At 39.4% G+C, this 21,366-nt stretch overlaps 1 protein-coding gene across 1 annotated transcript in view; it reads right to left on the reverse strand.

The window, feature by feature from the left end:
• Positions 1 to 14,013: 14,013 nt before the first annotated feature.
• lingo3a (leucine rich repeat and Ig domain containing 3a) overlaps positions 14,014 to 21,366 on the reverse strand; it is a 44,567-nt gene continuing 37,214 nt past the window's right edge. The window contains exon 2 of the mRNA XM_022191097.2: positions 14,014 to 18,626. Coding sequence (XP_022046789.1) covers positions 16,734 to 18,566 — 1,833 coding nt within the window. The 5' untranslated portion in view covers positions 18,567 to 18,626 and the 3' untranslated portion in view covers positions 14,014 to 16,733. The remainder of the gene's footprint in view (positions 18,627 to 21,366) is intronic.

Consider the following 21,366-nt stretch of genomic DNA (forward strand, 5'->3'; position numbering starts at 1 on the left):
GCATAGGTTTGAGTATTTTTAACCTGACGTGCATTCTCAATACTGCACACAGGGCACATGGCCTCTTCGAAACTTTTATCTTGATGCATCTGCAATCAAGACAAAATTAACAGTAAGGTCTGCAACAATGCTAAGGTTTCCAAAGTTTAAATATGAGAAATATAAATGAGTTACTAAAAGAAGACACTGCATCACCATTTCTAAAGTAAAAGACTGCTGTGCTTAAGAGAGTGCTACTAGTGTCATATCCTGACTGAGAGCCTAGTTTGCAGCTTGTTTGGTGTCACATGTAACTGTTGGCATATGATGACGCCTTATTAAAATCTGACTTATCAGCTTCAGTGTTTCATGCAAAAGTAAGGTATGAGGGAAATACCAATGAGTTAAGTGCAAGTTTAACATGTGTATGTGTCTGTGTTTGTTTCTGCATATTATTGCAAGCGCAGGAGGCTGGCTGTGGTTTCAACAGTGTTTACCATTCTTGCACAGCTTCCCATAAAAACCACCCACAAACCCACGCTAAATGAAAGAGAATTTGTTAAAAGGTGCCAGCAGCCCTCTCAGGCTGGCTGTTTTAAGTATTGTCCTGTTCGATTTCACTTTATGCAACAAAAACGGATAAATCCTTCCTGGCTGCCTTTTCATCCCCACAATGAAGTGAGGCCAGCAGATAAAAGAGATGAAGAGGAGGAAGCAGAGACTAGGTGGAAAAGGCCATCAAAGACAAAGATGTGGGAGATAAAGCGAGACATACAAAGCATTGTCAGACTCTGTGTTAACCGAAGAATGGGCTCTTTCGAAAATCTGAATTGTGTCTGTTCTGATGGTGAAAAGCTGCCTATTTGTACATGACAATCAAGTTGTCACAACACCTTAACTGAACCAAATACTGAGTGCAGCAGCAACTTTCTGGCCACAGAAAACCCTCTGCAAAGCACAATTCTACAATACCAAGACACGTTTTATTTAATTTCACAAACATGTTTAGGGGGAAATATTTTTGGAATAACTGTATGCTTCATTTTATAAGTATGTTTATAGTTGTTTTTTTTTTACACAAACATGCCTGCTTAAACTACTACTACTACTACATACTTTGCTTCCAAACTGCTGTGATGAAGATCGTCACAACAATTCTTAATATGAAACTTGGTGAAAACTCAACTCTTCTTTGTCTACTCAGTGTTTCCCGTCATAGTTTCTCATGTGGTTCAGACAGGTAGGAGGTGAGGTTACGTCAGGAAGAAGGGCTTGTGTGTATGAGGGTCTCGACAGAGTTTAATGAAACCAAGTTCACATTTATTACTTTTATTTCAGTAAACTGAGCACACTAAACTGTATTATGACAATGCAATTTACCACCAATAAGCTTGCTGACTTTTTGGAATTTTCTTCCCCCAAGAGCTTTTCTGACAGCTTTTGACTTTGGAAATCTACCTTTAAATCAATCACTTACACATGCAAAGAGACTGTTAGCAGCAGATTCCATTCAGAAATACGATGGTACTTTGAGTACACGCAAACCAATATACATTAAAACAAGATAAAACACAAGATCAGACATGGTTACCACTACACAAGACAGAATTACCCAAATTACTCAACTTCCCTTGCAAGATTAAATGGCAAGGTCACAACTAGGGCTGAAACGATTCCTTGAGACATTCGAGTAATTTGATTACTAAAATTCCTCGAGGCAAAGTTCTCTGAATAGAGGCTTTGTTTATTCCACTACATACTAGGTCACTAACTTGTCCAGACCCAGACTTCAACCTGAACCCGGACCTGCAATCAATAAATTATAACGGACTTTTAAATGTGATGAGAAACTTCTATTTTAACTGGTGCAGTTTTTCTAGGGTTTACGGCATTTAGCAGACCTGAGGACTGAACTCTGAAGTCAGTTTAATATAGTCAGACTTTCTTTGTTCAAGTCGGCTGGACAAAAACTAAAACCTCAGTCAGAGTTAACAGGTATGGAAGTGGTTATCAACTTTCTTTGTTAACTTGGACTTTCTGCTTCAAAATCGTCCAAACAAATAGCGGTATTTAACACATCATTTGACTCGTTTTCTGCAGAAAATGAAAAGATGGTGTTCAGGTGCTTCAGTCAACAGGTTGCTTTAAAGGAGAACAATGAGGAACATAAAAAGTATGACAGTAAAATGCTGCGATTGGAAATTAGGTAGGACAGGAATGCTGGTAGTAAACTTTTAAACATGCAAAATGTATTTATTGTACTGATCCACACGTGACAGTGGAACATTAAAACTATCAAACTTCATATATTCAAACATGATATTGCACTGAAGTGCATTTAGGCCTGACACTGTCCAATAATGAAGGAAATCCCTTTAATTTGTGGCCAAATCACAGTGAAATTAATGTTAGTGATTGAATATTCTCTCAAATAAATACTAATAAACTGATCAGTTTTCTTATTTGTGTTCTATCAGCTGCAGTACCAGCAGTTTAAATGGACCAAACATAAAAATATATCTATTAGATTTCTGCATCATCAACTAAATACAGGTGCAGACCTGCCAACCTTGGCGAAATATTTTGAGTACCACTTATTCTCTCACACGCACGCGCAAACACGCACGCACGCACACACACACACAGCTCGCGCTCAAGTCGATAGGAAAAAAAACTCTCGGTGCTTATTTCCCCGATATGACATCGTATTTTCAATGTGAAAGTAACGTTATTAACAGTACATATTTGCCAAAAGACACACACGTACACTCACACAAACACAGACACATACACCATTTTACCGTTTTAACTGCCAGCTGCTGCGGGTGGGGGCACGGGGAATGGGGAGAGAGGCGGAGGGAGGCAGAGGACAGAAGAGAGCGGGCCAACAAGGGTTCGGCAGACTCCTTATTCACCGCTACGCTATGATGATTGGTTGAAATTGCACCACTGCACTGCTGCATCGTGTTGTCAGTCATGAGTATTGCACGTCCACATTTCTAACAGCACTCACAGATGTCTGCAGCTTTTTGAGTAGTTTAATGAGGCGGAGCGTACCAGTGTATTTTGATGTCAAATTGCGTACCTGCTACACAAAATGCGTACAGGTTGGCAGGTCTGCAGGTGTGTTTAGTTGAATACCCCTGTACTATACCATACATGTACAAAACACCACAGGTTTCTGCCCGTGTTCCACCAGGATGGTTATTTGTGTTGCACACTGCGTTCACTTCCACTTTTAATGCTGTAACGCTCATGCCTAGTGTGGAATCCAATTACTCGATTAATCGCCAGAATAACTGATAGAATACTCGATAGCTGCAGCCCTAGTCATAATTGACAATTATTTTTTATAATCAACTAATTTTCCAATTGTTTTCTCAATTAAATTATTTTATCTCTACAACATCAGAAAAAGATTGCCAAATTCCCGCTATCATTTCACCAAACCCCAAAGTCTTCAAATGTTTTCTTTCATCTGATCTCATTTCAAAAACCTCCAAAATATTCATTGCTTAATAAAAGAAGACCCTCAAATCGTCACATTTAACAAACTTTCATAAAATATTCTCACATTTTCATTGTTCAAAAACAAAATGAGTGCAGATTACTTTTCTGTCAGTTGAAGGGGTGATAATTCAACTAATTGTGCAATTTTTTCCCCCCGAATTTTCAGGTCTTGGTTTATCATGGAGTCCTTATCGCTACCTTTTCATGGAGGCCACAACAGCCATGTTTTACAAGTGGAAAATGATCAGGCACGAAAAGGATCCCGTCGCAAGAGAGAGTTCATACCTGACGAGAAGAAGGATGCCCTCTACTGGGAGAAACGCCGGAAGAACAACGAGGCAGCCAAGCGGTCGAGGGAGAAAAGAAGAATGAATGACTATGTGCTGGAGACACATCTCATGGCTCTGAAAGAAGAGAACACCAGGCTTAGTGCTGAATTAATGGCTATCAAGTTCCACTTTGGCCTGGTCCACCCTGCAGTCTACACTGATCGCCAACCTAACCCACAGCAACGCAGCAGCACTCAGCCTCTTGCCGCCACCAGCGACCACTACCAAACCCTGCAGCGGAACTACTACTGGGGTGATAAGGACTCTCCTGTTGTGCCCAGCCACCAACCCTCTCACCCTTTGTTTATCCCTGCGTATGCCCTACATACCATACCGAGAGGCTATTCATACGTAAATACATCTGGTGCTACTGGCTCTGGAGTCCTTACTCCCCTTGTCCTTCCTCCAACTTTGGTGCCAACCCACTCATCTCATCCTCGAGCTCCCCTTGTGATGCCAACTCCTTCAAGAGTCGCCTCAGATGAAGAGGAGCAGCAGGTCCCAGGGCTGTTGTCCTACTCCGGCTCTGCTCCACCTCACAAATTCACCAGCAGAAGAGCCAGAAACCACTCTCCACAAAGACAATATATGTCTGATTGACAAAAACAGAGAAGTGTATCTACTGTACAGAAAATGGACTAATTGAGACATAAATTCTTAATTTCTTTTTCCTTACCGTCAAGTACTCATGTTGACAAGTTACTTTGGGAACTCTATTTCTGTGAACTGATGGTGCAATGTGCATATTGCTTTCAAAGTAATACTGTTTCGGTGCACAAAGAGTGGAAACCTCCACATGCTGCTTTTTGCATCATGGAAACCACTGACAGCTCTGTGTTGGATGTTAACTGCTCACTGTACAGCCACATACTGTATTTCATAAGCGTTCTAAATAGAATCGATTCATGCTGTTCAAGTTCACAGCACACATCACAAAAATAGAGCTTGGAGGCAGCTCTTCTGGCCATACTTTGAGCATTTCAAAACTGGGCTGACAGTTAGATATGGGTCATGAACAAGGCAACATTCTCACTATTCTCAGCTCAGTATTCTTAACTTAGAGGCCAGATAGCTATTCAAAGCATTCTTGCAAAAACATGGCTTTTTTGACATGTGTGAATGCTGACCGGTACTGTGACTGAACTGGATTGTCCAATGTCAGTTTGTGTTGAAGGATAAACAGTACATGGTGTTAGCACCCCTCTGTAAACCAGCAACTGTAGTCTTGACTAGATTAATGTAGAATCAAGCATTTTTCTCCTTTGTTATGTAATCCAGTTGCCAAAACAAACTGTGGGTTACAACCTCCCTCAAAATGGAAACAGTGAAGTATGATGATGATGATGATGTTCTCTGTTTTGCTGTGTGGGCAGAAGTAGTCATCTCCCCCTATACTGTGGCCACAGTCTGTTTGAACCTTCCAATATCATAATAAGCCTGAGGATGACATGTCAAGAATATGTTATTTAAAAAGGATTAAAGCTGTGAAATTATAGAATTGTGAACACGGTCTTAAGCTTATTTTATTTTTTACAGATCCAAACAGAACAGAGCTCACAAAAGGCCAAAAATCACTCCCTTCCTCCCTCCATATTCCAAAAGCCAATCTTTAAGTTACCATGTCGCTAACTGTTGAAATACAGAGGGGTGACCAAAGCTCTACTGTATATCGATGTCACCTTCATTATTCTACCTTGGACTACGGGCTTGAGGTTTTAGCACCAAAATTTGGCTTAAAAACTTAAAGTGTTTAATCAGAAACACGTGTTGTTACCCTCTTCTTTAGGTTGGCATCTGGTGATTCTTTCTGAGTATTTTTGAGTCAGCAGCCCTCCAGGCAGCAGCAGGTTGATGGCTCATAGCCTGACAGGGCTGATGGCAACACTGCTGCTGGCCAGGCAAGCAGCCAGTCCCACTGGCTCAAAGAAACAGTCGATGCCAACAGGAAGACAGCAGCTGACTACTGAGTTTTTGTAACATGACACTATTTTGTTTATGGCCAAGAAGGTAACAGCTTCTCAGCTGCTGTGGTTATGGCAATTAAACATAACTTATGAAGTAGTTCACAGCAGGCAAAGAGACCATAAGAAGATACAAGCAAACCGAGAGATGAGAATACAGTAAAAATGCAACATCTAGTCCCCCTTTCTTGGGAGTTTATATTTTGCCTTAGACATTTAACAATGTAAACAACTTTAAAAGATGGCTACTGGTCGAAACATACAGAACCTGTTAAAACTCACGTTATGTAAACCAAATAATTATTTATGTATGTTTTGAAAATACTACATGGTGCCCTTTTATTAACTTTCATTCAACTCACACAAGTTCAGTTGTTTGCAGGTCAAACTAAAGCTACAAACTGTTAGTAAGGCTGCCGAAGTTGACAGGCAAATTATTTTTATTCATTTGGGTTGTCAGTTTCTCTTTAATAATCTTTCCCATACAGTTTTCAGTGTAATGACAATGAATAATGAATTCGACGAATTTAGGTGCATAAGCAGTTAGCATTTAACCACCTAAATGGTGAGCAAATAGTAGCTATTTCACAGTGCTAGTTACCGGCTAGCTTGCTAACACTGGCGCAGTTTCGCTAGTTCATAACGCAAAAAACACAAACTTTTATGTATTCAACACAATAAGAGAGCAACTTATGTATTTCAGAGTGAGATATACTTACAATTGTGAAGGGGCAACGTGGCCAAGCCTGCCACGTTGGTATTCAGCTGTGAAAAAATGGAAACTAATACAAACAAACGAACAAACTAAAACGGTTAGTTGACAGATGACAACTGTCACGGAGGGATTTATTCCTGCCAGTAAACATGGCGCAAACTACGGCATCCCCCAAGGGTCACTTCGGGAATTACCTCACAGAAACTTTCAATCCACAGAGAAAGGCAGAGGTGTAATATATTACGCTATTATATTTTATACTTGACAGTTTATGGTTGTTACCACAGTGCGATTCGCTGCTGTCGCAGTTAAATAAAGAGGGACTAGTTTACTCAGCTCACTTTACACGTGTAGCATCCAATTTGGTAACTATTTTATTCCGTGACTGTAGGAGGTGCTGTTGCGTTTGGGCAGCTTTCATTCGTTCATACTGTCTATGTACAGAACATGCAGTCTTTGTATGTACAGTCTATGATACAGACACAAACAACATAGACTATAAACAAAGGCTGCAGTCTAATGATGACTCAGGCCAGGTATAGCAGGCCAAATTAACCCCCAAGAAAAACTATACCCAGGTATAATTTGGTTGAGGTAAAATTATAACCCTGGGTGTGAAATAACATAGACCAGCTTATACTCTGAGGTAAACTGTGGTTTAGGCCAAACTATACCCTCCTAATCCAGACTATGCTCACTTGTGTTTTTCATAAATAAGTCTGTATTTCAATGTTCAAAGTTTCTTTCCAGCATAAGTTTTAAAAAAACAGCATTCTACTGCAACATAGAAGATCTGCATTATTTTATAATTGGTTAATCACATAAAGGCTATTGGCAATATGGCACTTTAATCTGGGTTGTGACTTCACATGATCATAGAAAAAAAATCTTGAAATTGGACATGAGAAATTCTAAATTTGAGATTTAAATGTCAGCTTGTTGTTGAGCATATTTCCAAGACAAATGAAACTTGTTTGTTTCTGTAATGATGGGGGATTGTTTTGGAGATGATTCAGGGACTGCTTATCTGTTCAACAACAACTATATATTTTGTTTATGTTATAATTCATTGTTGTCTGTTCTTGATTAGTTTGCATTTAGGTCATTAAAATTATATTTTTGTAGATATGGTTGCATCATCAGCGTTTGAAATAAAATCCAAAACATAGTACTGCATCCTTGATTATTTTCTATGTCTGAGTGTGAGAGCCTTGGTTTTAAGTCCTCTGTGTGTCATTCAAGCAGCAGATCTACTTGCAATCACACATTTTACAGGAGTGTTTGCAAGAGAGGGCAACAGTTACAAGGCCTGTCATTATTGGCATCAATTCACTAATTCACTAAAGCAATGAAGGGAAGATTTAGGATATAAAAAGCTTTTTAAAGATAAAGGATTAAAGCAACAAGACTGGAGAAGGTGGAAGAAGAGTTATCTCATGTTGCTGCTGTTAGATACATTATTAGACATGGATATAATTTTCGGTGTCTTTTGTCAGCAACACAGACACCAGATTTACGCTGACTCTTCTTAGTTATTTTAATTCTTATGCTATGGGACTTTATGGGTTAACTCTATCCCTTCAGTGTTTTTGTGGTAGAGCAGCTTGTTCTCCATTGATAAAATGGCAGGTTTGACAGCAGGTTCCTCCTCTACAACAAGTTATTGCAAAGAAGATACAGCAGCTTGCACATTACCCAGGAATTGCTAGCTGTAGATTATCCATCCATCCATCCTCTATACACCGCTTTATCCTCATTAGGGTCGCAGGGGGTGCTGGAGCCTATCCCAGCTGACTCGGGTGAAGGCAGGGGACACCCTGGACAGGTCGCCAGTCTGTCGCAGGGCTACATACACAGACGAACAATCACACTAGCATTCACACCTACGGGCAATTTAGAGTAGCTGTAGATTATACTTTTAAAATTTTCCTTTGGGATTAATAAAGTCCTATAGTATCTTATCTTCTAATTTACCTTCATAATCAATTAGATCTCACTTGAGCTTGCCCAGAGGAAAAGAAAATTCAAAAAGAGATCTCAAAAATGTTTCATTTACTTCTCCTAGACAACTTTGAGATCTGCGTGACACCAAACTGAGACTAAGGCTTATTTCTCCTGTGTCTCATTTTTTTCTCCTGAGCAATAAGATGCACTAAATCTCAGTTTAGTCTCCTTTAAAGTTTCAGAAGAGATCTCAACAAGCTCTCATATAATTCTCAGAGTTTCTCAACTTTTGTGTCTCTTTGTGATCTCAGGCAGAGAAATCAGAGAGCTCTCTCTAAGAACTCAATCTGTTCTCATCCCAGCTTCAGTTCATGCATCTCATACTAAGCTCAGAGAGAACAAATGAAGAGATCTCCACAAGCGCTCACTGAATTCTCAGACTCAGGTCAACGTTTTGGTTGTTTTTAATCATCTATCATGTTGACTTTATTGTAATCCACAGGATATTTTTTTAAATTAATTAATAAAGATTCAGATTACTTTATTCATCCCAAAAGGGAAATTCATTTGTCTGTCAGCTCATCTGCTATTTGCTATAGAATTATAAAGCCTGATCACTGTGGGTACAAAGATCTTCTATATCTTTCCGTCCTGCAGTCCAGAGAGAGGCCCATCACAATATTATGAGTGGATGATCCGTGGTGTTTAGAATGATAAATCCAGTCAAGTGGGAGGACAGGGTGACATGATTGAAGTCACCATATATTATTATAAGTGCCTCAAGATGTTTAGACTGTATCCTGGCAACTTCTTATTTGTTGCAGCATTTATAAGGTGTGTGTGTGTGTGCAGAATAATATATGCATAGGGTGGCATAGCTCAGTGGGTAGAGTGGCTGTCTCACACCCAGAAGACTGGGGTTCAATTCTGAGTCTGTCATGCTCATGTGGAGGTATGAGTGAGTCTCACATATTGTTCCGTAGAAGCTCCACTATTGTTCATTTTCTTTTCCAGAGGAGAAATAAAGGAGCCATTAAACACACTGTATTGAGATTAGCAAGGTATCTCCCACAAGTCTCAAGTACGACTCCCTCTAATTATCCTGTCTCACCTATTTCTCCTAGTGAATTTTAGGAGAAACATATGAGAAACCTTTAGACAAAATAGAAACTAAAATGAGGCTGACATGAGAATCTCAAATTTGTCTCCTGAGTTGTAGAAGAGCAAGCTTTGAGCAGTAAAATTTTCCTCTGGGTGTAGCTAAAGTTAACAACTCTGGTGTCAGTGGTTTACAAACATTTTGGTCACGCCTATGATCCTGAAGACCATCACAAATTAGTGCATAGTCAAAGACACAATTTGAGAACCACAGGGGAAGCAAGACAGCACTAACTGGGCTGAGCACACAAAGAAAGTAAGGTGATCTTACTTTGTAGAGAGTATGGTGTTTCACATTTATACTGATTTAAAGATTTTGGGCTAAGCTAAACCACAAAGGTTTGGGTGTTATTTGAGCTAAATGAATTGGAACATTGTGCTGAAACCAAACTGCTATGCAGGCTGTCGATTGCTCATCAATCATGTCTGATAAAAGCATCACAGTGGCAAGTAGGCTAGTTACAGAGCTGAGAAATTTAGCATTAAAGATCGTATCACCACAAATGTAGCCAAAATTAGAGCAGTAATTTCAGCTTCACAGAGTCAGTGCTCACAGCGATATAATAATTATGCGTGTGTGTATATATATATATATATATATATATGTATGTATTTAAACCACATACTTTAGTGTGCACATCTTCTCCTGTTCTCATAGGCAAAGTGTAACCCCTGACAGATAGGAAGTCTTGACCCCATCTCATCTTATTTTGGCACCGCATATCATGACAAAATAAACTAGATAGTAAAGTACTGTCAATTTCAAGTTTTCTTAAAACAAAAGACAAATACTCATTGGGCTTTATTGCCTAGAACAATAACTCAGAATTATACAAGAACATGTCACTGATCCTGTTTAAACTCATATCCACTGACAGACATTTAAATGGTTTGTATGTGTCTTTTTTCTGTCTGCAGCTGGCTGATATTTAGTCCTTTGTGATGTCCCTATTCACAGGCTGCAACAGGTTTCCCATCTGCTTTAGTCAAAATGCAGATTTGATGTTCTCAGTCTAATGTGAAATTTTGTACTAAAACATCAAATTCTTTGTGATTCATATTATGACATATTCACAGTTTCATGAGCTTTGATGATGCAGGATTTTGCATTTTTGAAATAAAAGCATAACCCAGTCTTGGTGGTAAATTATCAACTCTTATAGTTCTTGGTCTTATGGTTTGTTAGCATCTCTTTTACTCTTCTGCAGCCTCCCCATCAACAGCAGGTTTATGTGACAAGAGACACTGTACAGGATCAGTCACCACTGAAACACCTGGGTAGAAACTAGTGAGCGACAAAGTTCAGAAACCAAAACTAAGCATTGTATCATAGCGATGAATTACACGACATTCAAGTCATTTTGACCCTGACTCTCTCAGTCAGAATGAGAATGAGGTAAAACTGGAGCTTCCAGTGGTCATGTTTTAGGTGATGTAACACACGATTTTAAAGTGTTAGATGAGCCTGGGGAATTGCAGAGAGAACGCATATGAATCAAAAATAAACAGAATGCCTTTTCACAGCATATATTTACTATTTTTGTAAGCAATTGTTTGCAGCTAAGCAACTGATCTACAAACACACGAAAAGAGGTGTGCGGGTTCCTTGCAGATGACCTGTTTGTTCAATAGCTTCTAACCACTACAGTCTCATTTTGATCACCACAGTGCAACACAACATTAACACAAAAAATGTGATGACTACCCACACATACAAAGACGTACACGCATGTTTTGTTATATCATTTTAGACACCCAATAAACGTTTCCATCGTATGGTTGGAAATAGCTTTGGTGAAGCAGAAGTTGAGTTTGTTCATGATACAAAAAAAATGTACTGAAATCATTTCCTCTCTGAACCAAGAGAAAGAGATACTGTAGGGGAGGGGTTTGGTTCATTTTCACACCGCTCTGCAGTCCAAGTAAACACCTTTTTCTGTGCATAACGTGCAGTCCCGACTGGTTTGGTTAATGATGTAATTTCACAGTGTGATGGTGGTGTCTAATGCTTGACTGATGACACATCTTTCTGTGGTTCCTCAGAAACATTGAGCTAATTTCTCCTCAGAGATCCCCACCTGTGTGTAGGTGTTCACAGTCAACGCTCAAAGTGTTCATGAAGTGAAATCCTTTCACAATCAAAGCCCATTTTCGACAAAGTTTTATGAGAGTTGGTCCTCATTGGGAAATCTTATCTAAGATATGCATAACAATGTGTCTTCTAATGAACATGACTGTACAAACGTGTCAATGCATGAATGCAAAGCTGCTCTTATCTGCACACAAAGTTTGTTTAGTTGCAACTGTTGTTTTGAAGAATGCACAGAAAATTGAAAATATGACATTTCTTTCACAGAATGTGCAGAATATATGTCCATGTAGAGTAGCTGTGAGAACACTGAACTGTTGCCTACATTTAAAAAAAAAAAAAATCTTTTTTAAATAACAGTTTTAAAATATAAATAGATATTTAAAAAGTATTATTTTTCTAATTTTCCACATTTTGTTAAAATACAGGTAATAACTAATAACATCACATTTAAAATTCCTAATTCACATGTTAACTGTAAACAAAAAGCAAGCCAGATTGTACATATTGATCACATTTGTTTTTAACATATAGTGAGTCATTCTTTTACAACATTCCACCCTAAAATAATTTTTTTCTATATTTAAATGAGAAAAACATAGTTATTTTACAGACATACAAGTGTGTAATTATTTGAAAGAAACATAATGTACATTAAGGATTTTGAAAAACCGGTAAATCATTTTTAACTGTTGTTTTACAGATTTTTTCACAGAAAAAAATATTAATTTACTAGTTGACTGTAAAGAAAAATGGGTTAAAATTGTACATAATGTCCAAATAAAAATTTATATTTCAAAGAGTAACTTTTTCTTTTACAATGTGTCACTGTTAAATCATACAATTTAGTTGTATTTAAATCCCGTTGAACGTCATTATTTCATATTTTCAGTTTTTGAATGATACACTGTTCCACTGCTGTTTTAATATATTTAGTATAGTGTTATGTGGATTTTTTGTACAGTATACCCAAATTCTTGTTCATTTAATCCACATGCATTTCAGATATTTCCCCTAATTTCAGAATCAAAGAGTTACTGGAAAGCAGCTATGATCTTTGCTATCTTACACATCTAAAGAAAGACCTCAATAAACGAGCGGAGAGTTATAATAAATGTAAATGCTTTGACATGGATAAAGTGTGTGAAACAGCTTTTCATGAAAACGTTTAACAGGTCCAGATGACTTTGATTTTGGATCTCGGTGACAAAAATGTAAAGATCTAAATGATGCATTATACATTCAGACACATACCGGTATATGATATCTCAGAGGTGTGAATTTCAAACCCAGACACTGTTCTACAGAGCTAATGAAAATGATTTCATCATATTAGTCATTCTTGACCATTTTCCTGGTAAGTGGAGGAGTGTAAACGTGGTAAACAGCAGCAGCGTAATACAAGTGTGAGCATGTGGTTTCCACGGTGGGGGGGTTTGGTGTCTGACTTCTGCCAGCTTGGGTCCACTTGTCTTCTGAGCTGAACGGCTCCTCTGCAAAGTTAACGTGAGCGATCACGTTTATCTTCTGATGGAACATTTCTATGCAGATGGGAGTCAGTTCTTCCAACCTGCTAATACCAGCATCCACATGGCATGATCAGTGAGACAGACATGATGTGAATTATGAAGTGAATCATCAGCCTTCATAGTGACTAAAGGAACACTTACGAGACATATTTTTGCACCATTGCGTGAGGGGAAATCTGTTCAAATGTCTAGTAGAATTCGTCATCTGTGCCAAAGTTCAGTGAGGCTGCTCTGGAGGCTCCTGATGGTGGAGCACCTTTGTAAGAATTCATGATCTCATTAGCTTACCTTTGTGTGAAAATAAAAGATATTTTAAGGATTAACTCCAGACATGACATAAAAAAAAGTCCTACAAATAGTTACCTAGTTAGAAATGAATAAAAATAACTGAACATGAAAAAAAGTTTAGCAATTAGACTGTTGATTTCCACACTAGTATTGATGTCAAAAAATCGTTTTGCACAACTTAAACTCATATTTAAAGTGAACACAGAGAAAACTCCTCCCTTCTGCAGCCCCATAAATTCAAACTAAGAGACACATTAAGGGTCAAAGGTCCTGGTGACTATAAGTAGAACATTTCTTTTAAAGCATGTGAACTTAAACAATCATAAGGAATAAATTCAAGTGTACCGGTTGTTCTAGATGTTGTCTTCCTCCTGAAGTGCATTCTGGTTTATATTTGTCTTTACCATGACCACTTACCAGTCAGAACAGAACAGTATCTATTCATTTACCTGGTTACAGTAATTCAAGTCACAGTCAGGATCTAGAAACAGACGACACATGGACGTGTGAATGCAAAGCTGCTTCTGTCTGCTCACAAAAATTTCATTTATTTTTGTAACTTTTAATGAATGCATAGAAAATGAATACTAACAACCCTTCTCATACAGTGTAACATGCTTTTTATCATGAACTGAAGTGGGTTATGACATGGATTTTTTTTATCTAAGCTGTATATGTGCAGTGTAGAGAACATCCCCATCCTTCTGAATTTAAAATATGGCAAACCTCTGGGGAAACAGACCTAAATAAAAACACAGAATTTGCAACAGAACTGTCACAGTGGGGGGGTCACAGGTCTATTGTAGACTCGATGGTTAATACACTTCTCAGACTGCCACCATAAAGACTGAGAGACCAGATAACTGCTATAAAAATGGATTCGGGGACAAGACATCATCATAGGAGATAATATCACATGCTCTATAAACAGTGTGCTTCTTTTTTTTTTAACATACAAAACAATACAATACAAAACAGTCTTGCACAATTTCCAGACACAATGGTTTCCATTTTACAGGATGAAATGAAGGACACAGAAATTACAGCTGTAACTTAATTTCTTATATATCTAAAATACAAAGAGGAAGCTTAACTGCTGTTAGGTTTGTACAGGAATATATTCACAGTTCATTATTAGTGACTTTGTTTGCAAAATTTCCTGTGCAGTGTATATCTGGGTAAACCCTAAATGAGGCAACATGGGACACTGTATTCTATTTGCATTTTTTTTAAAATAAACATTCATTTTAACTTGCAAAAGTTAAGTAGTAGAGAGGCAGGGTTTGCTGTATTACAAATGTTGAATTAATTTCCATTTCCAGCACTGCTGGATTCAGGTCAGCCATCTTTGAATGTTCACATTTGTCTGTTGGGAAATGAAAATGTTCATTAGTATTTAGTCTGCAGGTTAGTTGAGGTCAACACCATGTTTTCCTCTACAAGCAGTGGAAATTCAGTACCACTTACAGCCATAAGAGGGCAACAAAGTAACACTGTTAGAAACATAGTAGTTGAGGTTAAACAGAAAAAGGGTTTAAAATGATGGTAATGATTCTCAAGTGTGAACCCACAAATCAAGAGATACACCTCAAAGTTAGAATGCTAAGAGCAGTTTGCTTGTTTTATCACTGCCCTGATCCAAAATTAAATGTTTACATCTAATGCCACTTATTGCAATCACCTTCAGTCACTTCTGTTTCTACTACATTCTACACCTATCTTGTGTTTTCCAAAGTCAGCATGCAGTCATTTGTTCTCATACTTAGTGAGTCTTTCCTAAAATATCTCAACCTTCTCCTCACTGGTTCAGTTTCATTATGACCTCTGTGCAAGGTCTTCATCACATTTGCATTTTCCCTGCATGTCTCCAACACATTGGGGTCCTGATGAGAAACTACTTAACTCCTTCATCCGCTGGTCAGCTGAGCCTCCCCACTGTCACTCACACCCCCCAAAAATAAGTGAACTGAAACCGGATGTAAATGTCCTTTGTGATTTGTTGTGACAGCTCAGGCATGTTTCAGTACCAGATCTATATGAAGACACGATACAGAGAGACTGTAAAAGCTCTGTTTATAACTACACTGCTTTCAAAAGAGAGACTTTAACAGTTTAATTACAGTAGAACAGTAAAATCTGATTAATTACTCAACAATACTATAAAGAACCACAAGGATTTCAGTGATTACAAAATATATAATACAATCTTATACAGTATATATCCTACCTATACAAGTTTTGGGATGAATGCACCCCAACAAATGTTCAATTTACAAATACTACAAGTTATTCAAAGTAAGAAGAAGTTGACTCTGTACATGCATTCACTTTTACATACAGTTTTGTTTTTTAGAATGTAGGATTCTTGTACAGAAGTACTGAACAACAATGGAAAATCAAACTAAATGTGCATCTGCATGTACTGATTTGTCACCACACAACTGTGCATTGGGTCCGGTGAGGAGTAGCTCCTCTCTACCACGCCATTGGACTGACAGTGATATTAGATGGTGCTTTACGGTCATATTGGCAGTGTTGCAGAGTGTAGTGTCTAGGTGTAATCTATTCTATACAAATCAACTATCGGCAAAACACCTTCAAACAGAGCCTTTATCTATTTATGTCACAACGGCACTTTCAAGTCCTGACTATAAATGAGTCTAAATATGCAGTGTATAGCTGGAACTATTCGAATACATATTGGCAAGTACTTGGCATTCACTGAGCACCACCCTGTTATTACGTATTCATCGGTTTGGAGCCTGAATCATCTGAGATGAAGCAGAGAGGTGAAGTCCTTTTAAAGATGGAGAGGACAGAGTTCCTTGTACGGGGGGGAGAATGGAGTTGGCAAGAGCTTTCTAAAGGTTAAACACTGGTGGGACTCTGAGTGCTTTTGTTGCTTGGTCTTTTAACAGTCTATTGGAAATTTGGAGACATATTTGACTATAATCCGGCCTTCCTCTGCACAATAATGTGAACACACAATAAAGAGCAGTAGAAATATACCAAAGCGTCACAGATCGGATTTTTTTTTAAATACATACAATAGTTTTTCAATAGGAAAACTGTGTCTGGATAAAATGTCCTAAAAATTACTGATCTGAATTTTTTTTTATAGCATGACAGTCCGATTTATTGTCCTCTATGTCCCTTTGTGTCGTAGGTTGTGACTGCTTGTAAACAGTACCGGGGGAAAGAGTGCTAAAAAAGGAAAATAGTTCTGAATAATTAGATCATTTTCATGTTGAACTTGCGCGCTCCACCTTGTCCTCCACTGGCTGCGGGTCCATCCACTTTTCTGAAAGAATATTCTACTGAGAAATTGTTTTTGTGCTGCCCTCTGCCTCGACTCCACACAAACAGCAGAATGAAACAGAACAGGACCACTCCTAGAAACATGATACAGCCCATAGCTGTAGATATGAGGATGGTCTTGAGGTCCAGAGTAAACTTCAAGAAGACTCTGGTATCGTTCAGATTTGTGTCATTAAGATCCCCGGCATAGTAGGTACGGTTGGCCATGAGGGCTGCATCCAGCGGCAGCCCACTCACTGTAAGTGTGGCAAAATAGGTGTCGTTCCCCCCAGCATTGCTAGCAATGCAGATGTAAGTTCCACTATCCATCACCTGGGCATACCGTATTTCTAACGTGCCTTCTGGCAACACAGTTAGGCGGCCACTGCTCTTTGTGGTGATGCGGCGGCGCTGAGGAGAAATCCAGAATATTACGGGTGTCGGCTCACCTTCTGCTCTGCAAATGAAAGACACCACCTGCCCCTCTCGGGCAGATATCTGCTGCAGTTTCCTGTTGCGAATTTTGGGCTTCTGGCAAGTAAAGTGGTCAAAGAGAGCTGAGTCCGAGAACGCGTTGAGAGCCCGTCCCTGCACCTCAACAGGTGTCATGCACACTGGGGAGGCGCCGTCAAAATTAAGGGTCTTCCTGCGCTGAAGGATCCAGAGTAAGCGGCAGTCGCAGGCCAGAGGGTTTCCATCCAAACGCAGTGTCTCCAGAGTGTTGACAGACTGGAAGGCTCCCTCCTCCAGGGTCACCAGGATGTTAGTGGAAAGGTTAAGAAGGCGGATTTGTCTCAAACCACCAAGTGCGTATGGCTGCACCACGACCAGGTTAGTGTTGACTAGGTGTAGCTCTTTCAGCCGGATTAGATCTCGCAGCGCCCAGGACTCCAGCACAGAGATGGGGTTGTAGGAAAGGTTGAGGCTGGTGAGATGAGCCAGACTGCGCAGGGCAGAGGTGGGCACGGAGGTGATGTTGGTGTGCGTAATAGACAACCAAGACAAGTTGAGACCCTGCAAGCTGTGAGGGGAAATGTACTCCAAAAAGGGCCAGTTATCAATCTCAAGGCCCCTTAGGTTCCCCAACTTCCGGAAGTTCTGGTCCTCTAAGGCGGAGATACTGAGGTAGCGGAGCCGTAGAGTCACCAGGTTATGCAGGTAAGACAAAGACTGGCTGGACACTGAAGTCAGGTTGCACCTCTCAATGGTCAGCTCCCTTAGTCCCACTAGACCCAAAAAGGCCTTGTTGGAGATATAAACAAGATCATTGTCTCCAACCTCCAAGTTCTTTAGACTTTTCAAGTCCTGGAAAGTAAAGTCTAAAAGAATTACAATCTTATTTCCACTGAGGTCCAGTGACGTCAGGTTGGAGAGTCGTGAGAAAGCCCCCATGGGGACGAGTTTCAGCTGGTTACCCCTCAGTGAAAGTGACTGCAGGTTTTGGAGACTAGAAAAAGCATTTGGTTCCAGGACGCTGATCATGTTGTCACTCAGGTCCAGCTTTTCAAGACGTGGAAATGGGAGCAGGTCACCGTGCTCGACCCAGCGAAGTTTATTTCCACTCAGGTCCAGGATCCTGGTGTCGGATGGGATTCCGTCTGGCAGTGCAGATAGACGTTTGCCAAAACAGGACACAGTCTTGAGCTTGGCAATGCAATCGCAACGCTGGGGACAACTTTGGCTTTGTGTGGGCAACACTGTGATCATAAGCAACAAGAACAGGAAAGGCAGGAGCCAGCCTACATCCTGGCCCGGGCTCACCCCCATGGCCCTCCTTTCTGCCTCTCCTCTGTCACCTGTCTGGGGTTGAATCACTGGGCCAGACACCTGAGAAAAGAGAAGGACAGATAAATAAAAAAAGAATAGACAGAGAAGGGATAAGAGAACAGAAAGCAGAAAAGATGGGGACAAAAAGACAGACAGTGAGACAAATTAATTAAACCCAATTCCCTTTAAACAGCAGCGATCAAACACTCTAAATGAGCGGAATTACAATTACAAACTCTAATTGACCCGACACAGCAGTGAAATTAAAGCTAGAGCTCCAAGATAATCCTCAAAGGACTGAGTCTGTATTCAGTTGAAACAGTTTGGTCCACAATTGTCGACTGTGCCTTGTGAGCTGTCAGGTTTTAAAATCATAAGCCATTATGCCAAAAAATCCCCAAGTAGCTATGAGTCAGTTTTATATCTGATGCTTGTATTGCTCTCTAGCTGCTCTTTCTCTCTCTCGAGCTCATGCATTGTAAATGAAAACAGGGAAATAGGGAAATGAGAAGTCATTGTATTCACAGGACCTCATGTGAGACATCTTAAAATGCATGAAAACCTAAAATAATTGTGTGCTCTCAAAAGTCTTTGACAGCAAATAGCCCCATAAATGCACTCCAATGGCTCATTTTTGTATTGTGAGGAAACAAATAGACTTACTGCTTGGTAGAAGAGAATACCAGCATGTGAACGGGATGAATAAATATTGACAAATTGACACTTAACAATCGAAAGACATATAGCACAGTATGTCCAGCTCCTGTCGTGCCTTTGACAAGGTCGCTCACCACAGCAGGAGGCTACGACTCAGTGCATCACAATACCTGCATCTGCATGAGTCTCTGAGGCATGAGGCTGATCATGAGAAGAGCTTGCTGAGTCCAACCTGCCATTGGGTTTCATATGGCAAACACATGCACTATTCCTCTCTCTCCCACCCAGTGCGTGTGTCTGCAGATGGATGCAGGGTGGTAATCCCTCTATAAACCCCTCTGTGAAATGCCAAATAAGTCGGATGGAAAGCAATTCCGGAAAACATGTTCCACAATTTTATAATAGCTAAATAGCGAAGCTGACACGTGTTAAAATGCATTTCAAAGCCTCATCTCCTGCGCCTCACATAAACAAACAGATATCCACTCATAAAAAGCACACATCACCCTGTTTCGTCCCCTCCAGCTACTGCCTGTCATTTACTAAATAAGATATTCTGTTTCAAAAGGAGTGGGTAATTTAAGTTTCACAAAGTTAGGGAACAGCTTGCATAGAAACACAATCATGCACCAACTCGCTACAACCAAAACAGACGGGAAAGGTTTTGGCATTCGGAGGACTAACAGTGTTGAAGGGCTTTAACCCTCTGAACCACAAAACCTGATGGCGTGTTTGAGAGGCACGTTATCACCAAAACGACACCATTAATCAGAGTCAGAAATAGTAAAAACAGAAAGAATTGCTGGATTTTAAAACTTCATGAAGGTCATCCAACCAATCGTGTGTTATGTCTCATTAGACTGGGAAAAATAACCAGATCTAAGCCTAAAATCCTGACATTTCATCAAAAATGACTTCATTCTACATGTCTTGTTTAACAAAATAAAATTAATACTTTAAAATAAATTAATAGATAAAAATTCTGTGCTCTTCGGCTCAACTGTAGTAAAAGTGACTCGACAGACAATAGTTACATGACAAAAATGCACGGTTAAACTGGGATGAACTGCAGGCATTATTAATATCCAACAGATATTGGACAATGTAAATAAATAAAAAATGTAAATAGTTAAACATCTATCACATGTTGAGCCCTCGTTTCTTCTCTGTGGGTACAATTTCATAAAAGTTGACTCCAATTTCTGTAAAATAAGTTACAGTACACGAAATAAAGCTGTGGTTGTTATAAAAAGTCATAGAGGTGAAGAACTTTATATTACAGTGACAAATGAGCCCACCGGAGTAAAAAAAAAAAAAAAAAACCCAGAAAACTGCTTCAAGGCTCAGAAGATTAAATTCTCACCTGCTACCACAGATGATTTAACAACTCCTTTAATGTCCCTCACCTCTACACATGTTCTAATTTACATTTCAGTCTTGCTCAAAGATGAAAATCCCCATTAGCAAAGTTTCTGCTGAATAAAAATTAATTGAATCTGAAAATGTGAGCAGAACCGCTGATAGCAGGAGGACTTTAAATGAGCAGAACATTGTTAAACATGACATAAAAATTGAAAATGTCAAACTTTCGACAATCCATTAGTCATAACAACAAAGCCACTGAGGTGTCTTAGTCCCTCTCCACCTCAAACGCACACACAGATACGTACACAAAAACACACACGTCATCTCAGCCTGACACGTAGCCTTTTGCAGTCAGCCCACAAATTTTGTGTCATTCACTGTGGTTTAACAAGGCTGAACACACACTGACGCAAGAGCTCTTTCTGCACTTCAGGGAAATGCTGGGATTTCAGTTCAGGCTTTGTAACTGTGGAAAAAAAAAAAACGACAAACATGGCAGCAGTTCTGGAGGCTCTGACAAATTTCACTGTACCTCTCGCTGAAATCAATATCGAAATTTGTGGCGAGAAATTGTGACAGAATTAGGAGATTCAGCTACATTCACAATGCACTTAAAATACACAGTTGCTAAATGAGATCACTGCTCCAGCTTCCGAATATAAACTAGAACATCTTTAAAACTAATACCTCACTGTGGATCGTGTGCTCACGAGATTACAGCTTTGTGAGGTGGGTAACATTCACTGCTGGCTTTTTAATCCATGTTCTCCTTCTCTTT

Source organism: Acanthochromis polyacanthus, chromosome 4 (genome assembly GCF_021347895.1).
Source record: "Acanthochromis polyacanthus isolate Apoly-LR-REF ecotype Palm Island chromosome 4, KAUST_Apoly_ChrSc, whole genome shotgun sequence".
Lineage (NCBI taxonomy): Eukaryota > Metazoa > Chordata > Actinopteri > Pomacentridae > Acanthochromis > Acanthochromis polyacanthus.